This window comes from Dermacentor variabilis, chromosome 11 (genome assembly GCF_050947875.1).
Source record: "Dermacentor variabilis isolate Ectoservices chromosome 11, ASM5094787v1, whole genome shotgun sequence".
In the NCBI taxonomy this organism is placed as follows: domain Eukaryota; kingdom Metazoa; phylum Arthropoda; class Arachnida; order Ixodida; family Ixodidae; genus Dermacentor; species Dermacentor variabilis.
In genome coordinates, this window is record NC_134578.1 from 116040594 (window position 1) to 116050562 (window position 9969).

At 47.1% G+C, this 9969-nt stretch overlaps 1 protein-coding gene, 1 long non-coding RNA gene and 1 pseudogene across 2 annotated transcripts; 1 reads left to right on the top strand and 2 right to left on the bottom strand.

Moving 5' to 3' along the window:
* Nucleotides 1-1561: 1561 nt before the first annotated feature.
* On the top strand, nucleotides 1562-5105 carry LOC142563171 (uncharacterized). Its single transcript, XM_075673722.1, has 3 exons — nucleotides 1562-1766; nucleotides 3155-3785; nucleotides 4120-5105. Exons 1-3 carry the CDS (start codon nucleotides 1679-1681, stop codon nucleotides 4133-4135), a joined length of 735 nt encoding a protein of 244 aa, XP_075529837.1. The 5' UTR covers nucleotides 1562-1678; the 3' UTR covers nucleotides 4136-5105.
* A 203-nt stretch (nucleotides 5106-5308) lies between these two features.
* On the bottom strand, nucleotides 5309-6392 carry LOC142563443 (uncharacterized; annotated as a pseudogene).
* A 745-nt stretch (nucleotides 6393-7137) lies between these two features.
* On the bottom strand, nucleotides 7138-7610 carry LOC142563716 (uncharacterized). Its single transcript, XR_012824395.1, has 3 exons — nucleotides 7458-7610; nucleotides 7325-7381; nucleotides 7138-7238 (listed from the first exon to the last, which is right to left on the bottom strand). It is a non-coding gene; the product is annotated as an uncharacterized LOC142563716 (long non-coding RNA).
* Nucleotides 7611-9969: the final 2359 nt, after the last annotated feature.

Consider the following 9969-nt stretch of genomic DNA (forward strand, 5'->3'; position numbering starts at 1 on the left):
CTAAGTGTCAATACATTGATACAGCGTGAATTTCAGTAAGGACGGTTATCACAGTTTTCGCCCCCGATCACGGTAACGCAGTGACGGAATGCGTGTGCTTGAGTTTTACTATGGTATACTTGAGACTGAAAGGATCCACCGCTCAACCGAGTTCTAACGATGTGCGTTGCCTCCAGAGCCGCCCCCTGGCGGCGACCGTGTGTATCGGTGAACCGCGACGGCCGCCGCCGCTACGCTGTCCGGAGTGCCGGCGGCTCCACCGGGGTGGGTGAGCGGCGTATCGCTGCAAGCCGGGAGTCGTCACGGTAGCTCTTCACGGTGCCGTCGGCCCCGCTTCCAATTAGGCCCAATGCGCGCCCCCCCTAACGCGAGCTACACCGCTCGCGGAGCACGCTATAGGGACGGGCTGCGCGCCCGCCCACGCAGGCCGCTGCTTGCGGTGTGCTCCGAAAGAACCGCTCCTTTGGCGGTGCCTTCACGCCATGGAGAAAGGAAAAAGAAAAAAAAAAGCTGACGTCACAGGGAGAGTCCTTTGACTTTTCTTTCACTGTTATGCGTGAACAAAAAAAGCCGCCGCACCACCACGTGTCCCTAGCGAGCTCGACCCTGAATGATTTGATCTTGGCACGTTTATGTCAGTGCGTTGTGGTTTGCCTACCTTGCCAACAACTGCGGACGTCTTCTCGCAAGTTACTTGCTCAACTTGCTAGTTTTCTTGCCATGTAGCGTATTTCCTTCGCTCGTGTTTTTTCTTTGGAGCAAGCGGCTGCATGGACCACATGTTCCTGTCACTTTTGTCTCTTTGCTCGAAGAAGAAGTAATAAATCATATCTCGAGCATTCACGCTCGATATCACCTGAAGCGATCACGTGGTAGTAAAGTAATTGGTTTTCAATTATGCTAGGTGAAGTTGTTTCCCAATTTCTTTTCTTCCGCCGTGCTTTACAGGCTTAAAAAAACCGAGTGATTACCACAGCCATCTCGTGAGCTAACTTTCTTCGTTATACCCAGGCAATGACCATAAAGAAGAAAGCAACTGGTGACGCCTAGAAAGAAAAAAAAAGAACTCGCGGTATAGCAATGAATTTTGTATGTCTTCACATGTGTGAGCTTCATCATACTCAGCTTTACATCTACTGCAGGACAGCTTTACATCTACTGCAGAGTTTACTAGTCAGCCATGGAGTACACCAACAGAATACATCCTTTGTTTTGAAATTTTCAAATATTCACTCTATACTTGGCCACTGTTAACACTTTTTTCTATTTATTGGCACCCATAACGTCACATTGATAAAGCTTCAGTTGTTTTTATTGCGATAGCAGTAATATGGACACTCCAGGCGCATTATTTCCGTCGTCGTGGCCACGATGTTCCGTCTAAATTCACAAGGCAATGACACCGTCGCAGCGCACCGTAGGCTATAGACTGTTTTACCTAAGGCAGCTGGGCGCCGCCATATGCATCATACTAGCGCCACCTTTCGGCTTTCACCGGAAGCGTCATTGCCGCGCCATGCTGGGCTGTTAACTGTGTGTTAACTGCGCTGGCAGTGCCTTTTGGCAACGTGTTTGTATGAGGTGTGCCGACGTTTGTGTCTGTGAATTCCTGCGGAATTTTTGTTAGCTCGTTGCAGACGCATCTTTCTGCTCGCGAAGTCTTCATCGCTGCTAGGAAATGGCCACAGTGGCCACAACGAAAAGCAGCACGCAGCCAGGAGCCAGCGGGACCCACACATTGTTGGCTGGGGATACGATCGACATCGGTGAGTGTGTGCGCTCAACTCGAAATGTTTTGCGCGTCAATTTCGCGTAGAATAAACAATGCATGCTGTGTTTCATCGTTCGCTGTGTCCGTGATCGCGCAGCCAGCAATTACATACAGGTGCGTCTGTGAGTTGTACTTTGAACGGGAGTGTTAGCAGCAGCTGTCAGCTCGCACGTTTGTGGCGGCGCGGACACCGCATCTTCCCATCGCTCGCTATCCTGCTATGAACAATATCTTATCGCATGACTGGTCTGCAACCAAGCTGCTTAGGATAGCTTCGCGGCGGTGTCCTACCGAAATCTTCGTTCTCTGTTGCAAGTGCTTTCCACTCAGACATGTGCGGAACGACGCAGTTTGTACTGATCTGCGATCGCGGAAAGCCGTCTAGCCGTCCTAATAATCCGCCCGCATCGCTGGCGTGCTACGAAGCCTCATCTCGCGTAATAAATGGAAACGATGTGCGAACGAAGCGATATCTACCGTCTCAGAAAAACGAGCACTCCGCGGTAGCCCAGTGGCTATGGTGTTGCGCTGTTGGACTTAAGGCCGGCCGCAGCGTCCACTGCCGTGCGTTGTGTTCACACTAAAGGAGCCGAGCTGGTCAAAGTAACCTGGAGTACCCCACTACAAACAGCATTTAATGTTTTAGTGAAGGGAATGTAGGGACGTTACAGTCTGAGCCACGGGCATGACAATGTCGCCTCCAAGTGCATCTCACAGTTTTTTAAAATTAAATTATGGGGTTTTACGTGCCAAAACCACTCTCTGAGTATGAGGCACGCCGTAGTGGAGGACTCCGGAAATTTCGACCACCTGGGGTTCTTTAACGTGCACCTAAAGTTAAGTACACGGGTGTTTTCGCATTCCGCCCCCATCGAAATGCGGCCGCCGTGGCCGGGATTCGAACCCGCGACCTCGTGCTCAGCAGCCCAACACCATAGCCACTGAGCAACCACGGCGGGTTATCTCGCAGTGTAACCAAAGATGAGGCATTGGTTTAACACATATGAGATCGATGATCTCATCTCCCATCTCCCATCGCATGTTCCCATTGTATTTGATAACCCACCGTGGTGGCGTAGTGGCTATGGCGTTGCGCTACTAAGCCCGGGGGCGCTGGATCAATTCTCGGCCGCGGCGGCCGCATTTCGATGGGGGTGAAATGCTAAAATGCCCGTGTACTGTGCATCGGGTGCACGTTAAACAAACCCAAGTGGTCAAAATTAATCCTGAGTCGTTCTCTACTGCGTGCCTTGCAATTAAATCGTGGTTTTGGCACGTAAATCCTCAGAATATAATTTTTAATCATTGTATTTGTTGCTGCAGTATATGCAAATATTTTTAGCCTGCGTATTCACTCACTGATTGATGTCACCTATTTTTCAGATGGAGTGACTTACGTGCACCCAATGTTTGTCAAAAGCTGGGTGGACGATGTCAAGGCGTGGCCAAGTGTGTCTAGTGCCCACATTGTGTGCTACCTCATCAAGAGCAAGGCATGTGACGTCAAAGAAGCTGAGGCATACAAAACCCTAGACTCCTACAATTTTGTACAGAGTGGCTGGGTGGGCCAGGTGCTTTGTCACAATGTTAACGCAGACTTAGTGTACCTCAAGGCGGATGTTCGACCATCGCAGGCCATAAATCAAAAGCCTTGGACAGCATGGGCTTGCGTAAGGCACACCGGACAGGTGATCACTGCTGGTTGCTCGTGTATGGCTGGGAAAGCAAGGGTTTGCAGCCATGTTGGTGCACTACTGTGGAAAGTCGATATGGCTGTCGCCTCGGGAATGACCGGCACATCATGTACTGACCAAACAGCTCAGTGGAACAGGGGAACAAAGAGGAATGTGGAACCTGTCCTGCTTGAAGATATGGACTTTAAGCTGCAAAAACGAACTGTGGACTCCGAAAACAAGGCCCCAAAACCCACACGAAAGTTTCATCACTTCGGAAATGATGTAGAGCTAATGAACCACATTGGGATGACCATTTTCAGATCTCTTCAACATTCCTGGTGAGGGAACATTTCTTCCAACATGAAATGAGTGCAGTTGTGTTAAGTGAAATGCCTTAAAATTACAGCGGCGGTTGTTCCTTGAAACCCTATATTTTTTTTGCCACTGTATGGCATCAGTATGTTTTTTGGCATCGACACGCATACGTTAGGAGACTGACGGGTTATTTGTTGCCATTTATTTAACATAATGGTAATGCACATTGTGATAGGTGTTGGTGCCTGTCAAATACAGTAGATATCATGTTTGGTTATTGCACATCATTATATATACAAGTGGTGTTAGCCGGCACAGTGCAGTGTGAATTGTGTGTAATTGCCTTATATCTTGCAGGTACCTTGCTTCATAGTACATTGAATGCGGCTGCTTGGGACCCACGTGCTACTGATCTGCCAAGCCAGCCTCGCCACTCACATACAGACCCTTTGGAACTCCCAAAAGGCTGCGACCCTTGCAGAGTATTTTATCAAAAGTTTGTTATGCTTTCGAATGAAGGACGGGCTTCCCTTGAATTTGCCACTAGGGAACAGGGGTGCCCGCTATGGCGCATGGCCAGGCGCCTTCGCATAACTGCATCAAATGTGAAGCGGGTTCCTAAAAGGGAAAGCACTGATCCCTCGAATGCTGTTTCTGCGCTTTCAAATCCAGGCTTTACCGGTAATGCTGCCACAAAGCATGGGCTGAAGTATGAAGCCATTGCAAGAGCAGCATTTACGAGGAAGACTGGTTTGGCTGTAGCGCAGTCGGGTATGGTAGTGAGCAGTACACATCCTTGGCTGTCTGCAAGCCCTGATGGCATCTGTGCTGATGATGCTCTAGTTGAGATCAAGTGTCCCACGGTTTCAGATTGCACGGTATTACTTGAAAAGGGAAAGTATGACGTTAAGCTTGTGAATGGGGAACCTGTGCTTTGTCCAGGTGGCAAAAATGGTTACTGTGACCAAGTGCAGTTTAGCATGTTTTGCTGTGGCAAAAGCACCTGCTATTTTTATGTGTGGTCGGCTGAAAGTGATGTCATTGTAAATGTGCCTATTGACACACGGTACATTGAACAGAACTTGAAGAGGCTCAAAACATTCTACTTTTTGCATCTCCTGCCTCACCTTGAGGACCTACATTATAAGAAAAAGCTGGCTATGTGCAAAAAGTATGAAGAGATTTGCGATTTGTGATGAGCAAGTGAAATTTTATTTGTTCATAATGTCTGCTTCATTGGAGCCATCCAAGTATATTGAATGAATAAAAAAACATTCAACCACATTTTAACACCTTGGCTTCAAATCACTTCCATAAGCTTCACAGGTACGAAACCAGTGACGTTACAAAAAAATTGGCAGTGGCTTAGCTCGGCTATACGTAGCGAAAGATAAGGCATAGCATTGTTAGCCTTGGTTAATCTTGATTGCAAGTCCAGGTTGCAAGTCCAGGCCAATAAAGCTTTCACGTTAAAACGGCATTAGTGAAGTTTACCCTACTCACTTCTCAGAGTGCTTAAGGCTAAATTAAAGTACATACGGGACATTTATGCTTTTGTATGTTCGTTGATGAGCGGGCGTTTAAGGTTACAGAGTCCTGCACAAACAAGGACAATTTTGCTGGAATACTTTCTTGACTTGATGGGCAGTACTTGCTTGAAAATTCTGTACGTCTTGATTCGGTTGATTGCCCGCTCAACATGAATTCGTAGCGATGCGATGCGCCTAGTTTCGGTGACTTCACTTTCAGGTAGCTGATCCTTTCCTGAGAAAAAAAAGATGGAGGCAGTCATGTACGTGTAATTACTGTGTAGCTCTTAAGTTTATGGAGGTTATGAAAACACTATTGTGGACACCTACCTTTTGTAAATGCAGGCCTGTTCATTTAATCCCTTGAGCTTCAAGATAAGGGTCAAGCTTGAAACCACGGTCTGCCATTATCTCATCACCTGGAAGGAGGTACTCTTCCACTCCACATGTCTTTACAATGTATTTGTCTGATGCCCTGCCTCCATACACATCTGACACAAACATTTTAAATCCATTTGGTGCTATGACGGTAAGAAATTTCATCGTGTTTGCACCCTTGTATTGGCTGTAACTTTGGGATCTGGCCATCAGTTTCCGTGGCCTTTGCATTGGTGCTTCAGTGCAGTCGAATACGCATGTTGTATGACTGTACTCGCTGTTTCTGAAACTCTCAGGCATGCTTGCCCGCAACCTTGAGCGGGGAAGCCACACAACAACTTCTTGCATGATCTTCACCAGGTCGTCCAGCACTCTCGAAAATGTTCTAGAAACATAAGCTACAGAGACCTCGAACCGTCTTGCTAAATCTCCACAAAGGAGGCCAAGTCTAAGCCTCATGAGTGTCAATAACAGCTGGTCTTCGATGGTCAAGAGCTTGCGAACTGTCTTGTCTTGAGTCTTCAGTGCTGACACGAGCTTGTCAAATGCAGCCACAGAAATGCCAGTGTAAAAAAGAATGTCATCACTGGTCAGTGTTCAATAGGAAATAGTTCTCATGGTCATAGAAAGTCTCGTGCTGGTGTACGAATGGTCAGCTGGTGGCAGTTCCCATTGTGTGGACCTATCTTTCATCACCTACAAGAACGTGGAAAGGCATGTCATGATATAGAACACGTTAACATTACAAAATATTACCTTTGTATTTTTCCTTGTCATGATGTGCTCGGTTTTGCTTACGTGAATCTGACAAAATAACAGTTTTGTGAGAAACTTAAACACTTCATCCGGCAACTCAAATAATCTGCGTGCATACTTACGTCAACTTCGTGATCTGATATTAAGCTCCCACAAACTTCATTTTCTGCAACACTGCTGTCTGGAGTAGCTACACCATAAGTGAAAGCCTGTAAACAAAGCACAGCAGCAATCATCATTGCAGTGTCACACAGGAAGTAGACATGATCATGTGGAGAGGACAGTGCCTGTACACTCACATCTGGTTCCTTATCCAATGTACATCTGACTAGTGAATTTCTAATGTGAAGGGAAACCTGCAGAAGAAATTGGCAGCTCAGTTCCACTTGAAGCAGCATATGAAAAAGCCTAGATTGTCCCGACCACTCACATCTGGTTCACAAACTGTGCCAGAGCTGGGAAACGTATCTTCATTGCAGTGAGCCTATGAAAGGAGAAACCATGTGAATGTGTGTACTTCTTAACAGGCACCGTGTTCAGAAGCCTAGACTGGCTGTGTGAGCACTTACATCTTCATTCCCCAAAACATTGTTGAATGATGTGGTTTCCATGTGTGCTGCAGCCTGTTGAAGTTGAGTTACCTTTAAATATGACAACATAAGGAGGCAGAAGAATTTGCACGACTGCTTACTCTTTCATAATGTGTAAAGAATTGAACAGCACTTGTGCCAATAAGTGGTGCAGGAGGTCACTTACAGCTGGTTCACTTTCAAATGCATCAGTGAACACTGCAGGCTCACTGTGGGAAGTCTCCTGTTGAGAGAACGATATCAACAGTTGGCATGGTTTTATCGTGTCTGGTGTACCTGTAAGCTTAAGCTGTTGGCATGATTGCTTACTTCTGTTTCCTGACATGCACAAGCGCTGTCTAGAATTGTCTCGGCACTATCTCCAACCTGGTATGGGTAGGACACATAACAGTGAGCACATATTCTCAGTGATAGTATGTCAAGACAGTGAATGCCTACTCACATATTCCAAACTGTCCAAAAGAGAGGTCAATGTGGAAGCTTGTGCATCATAAGTGACCTGTAAAAACACATCAATAGCTTTAAGCCTGTTGCATTGACAGAACTTCCGCTGGCCTACATAGTTATGAAAACTTCACAGCGCGGGAAAGACCTAGTTGGGGCATTTCCAGTAAGTGAAGTTACTCGTAGGCAAAACATCAACTAGCTAAGTTCTTGTTCTCAAAGACAAGCTTGTTTAACAAACGAAATATGTTCCCGTATTGTGGTACGCAGCATAGTTATATCTTTCTCGTGACTAATCGGCTACATTGTTCTTATAACGACACACACCGTCCATTTTCCATAGTTCAATTCACTGGTATGTTCAGATTCTGACAAATTAGACCAAAGAAAAGCCTTACACTCTGTGAAGGAACCTGACGTGACTCTTCATCTCGTGTGTCTCTGCTCGTTTTTCTCTGCAATGGAAATAAATCATTATCAGCCACACAGTGACAACAATCTGTACACTTGCCTTCCGCTTAGTTGGTGCTGGCGTATTTTCGTCACGGTTCAGGCGTCTGCGCCCAAAGATAACCTGAAATATTACGAAGCTTTTTTTATTATCGCAGCTAAAGATTCGTGGGTTTTATGTGCCAAAGCCATTGACAAAATCATGAAACGCACTGCAGTAGAGACGAACTTATTAATTCTGACAACCCGAAGTTCTCAGACCACCCAAGGAGCGTTTTTGCGGTTTGCCTCAATAGAAATTTCGCCGCCTCGGCTGCGTATCGGCACCACGACTTCGGCCTTGGCAGTGAAACGCCTTAACCGCTAGGCCACCGCAGCAAATCTATTATCGCAGCCAAGAACAGAGGCTTCGATTCAGCAACAATTGCTGATAGATCGCCACGGACAAGCGAAGCGACGAAGATGTAAAAAGTTAACGTCTCACCAGTAAGATATCGTGTCCTCCGCACCGATAGCATGAAGCCTAGCTCAATTGTAACATTTCACAGCACCACTATCGAGCATGAAACTGCGGCACGTTTCCTATTCAGGTTCGGCAGAAATCGAGGGGCAGAAATAGCTACGACCTATGGTACATGACTTCAAAGCTTTTTCACTAGAGCTGTAAAGGCCCAATGTCTAAGGCACTAATTACACGAAATGCGGTGCTTTAGAACGGGTCAGGTAGCGATGAACAAGTGTTCACTTACCTTTCGCTGGTAACCCAAGTTCAGCATCGGCAGCGGGTTTTGCTCCGTGCGTTTTCCATCAACGAAATGCGCAGAACACACACGTGAATTTCTGTTTGGCACGAAGTCTTTCCTGTTTATCAGAGAAGTCCACTGACGACCCAAGTCGACGTTCGCGGGGAAGCGGTGCAACAGAAACATATCGCAACCACATTGCTCCTTCTTCACAGCGTGTTTTTCGCACAAGCTATCCGCGATATTCTTTCGTTTTCGCTGGTTGTTGCCACAACCCACCACTACACAGTGCTGACCGGACAACGTAGGCGCGGTGAAAGGCATTTCTACTGTTAACCAGCGCATGCAAAAAGGAGAAAACACATTGAAACAGGCACGCGTCAGCTTCTGTCGAGCAAATTTAACAGCCCAATGCAAGAGGGCCACTCTGGGTTATCGGAAACGGAAACGGCGAATCGAACGCAGTGCTCCTGGTTCGAGAGTATCCCCGCTCTCTCCGTAAAATCGTGTATACTTGCGAGTGAAAGCACGCAAGGGAAGACAACGATATCGGCTCCAACTGGCGTACGCGAGAAAGGAAAGCGGAGAGCGCACCGTATTCCGTCGTGCGAAACGCCGTGGAGGAATGGGAGTGAGGGAACGCGGGTGCGAGGCGTTGTACTTAAGTTGTGCTCCGGCAGCGACTTAGTATTTCCCGACCGGGCGCAAGGAGAACTGATGATCGCAGCTCAATCTCACGCGCGAAAGGGAAGAAAGTGGGGAAGCAGCACGGAAGGGAGTGGGCAGGGTGGGGGGGGGGGGCGGAGGCGGCTTGTATTCTACCAGCAGCTGCGTGGTTTTCGTCGTCGCGCAGGCCGATCTTGAAAGCGACCTGCAGACAGCTCATACCTTTGTGCGTGCTGTGTTCTCGCCAGTCAGTTTGCGTTGAAGCAATAGAAAGCACGAAGGTCACTTCGCTCGCTGCTGCTGCCGTGCTTGCTCAAGCCAGCGTTTCGTTAGCCAGTGCTCGCAGTCATCGAGTTTGTTCGGATAATTTCAGCCTTTAGCCAGTGCTCGCAGTCATCGAGTTTTTTCGGATAATTTCAGCCTTTGTGCGCTGGCAACATGCTTGTTAATTGACTAAGTACGCGAATGTTTTCAAGTTTATATGGCCGGTAAAACTACTATCCTAACATCGTATAACTGTCTACTGTTTTGCCATCGCAATCGATGATTAGCCTTTCCGGCGAAACTGCGACTTCTTTATTTTAAGCAATGCAATAATTCTGAGAGGGACCTTCTGAATCAATACATTTGTTTTTTTTTCTGTCTGGAATT

Bases quoted from the DNA above. Each gene is read 5' to 3' on its own strand.
- LOC142563171 (XM_075673722.1), top strand. From the start codon at position 1,679: ATGGCCACAGTGGCCACAACGAAAAGCAGCACGCAGCCAGGAGCCAGC. The intron at 1,767-3,154 runs GTGAGTGTGTGC...CCTATTTTTCAG, and splicing joins TGGGGATACGATCGACATCG to ATGGAGTGACTTACGTGCAC.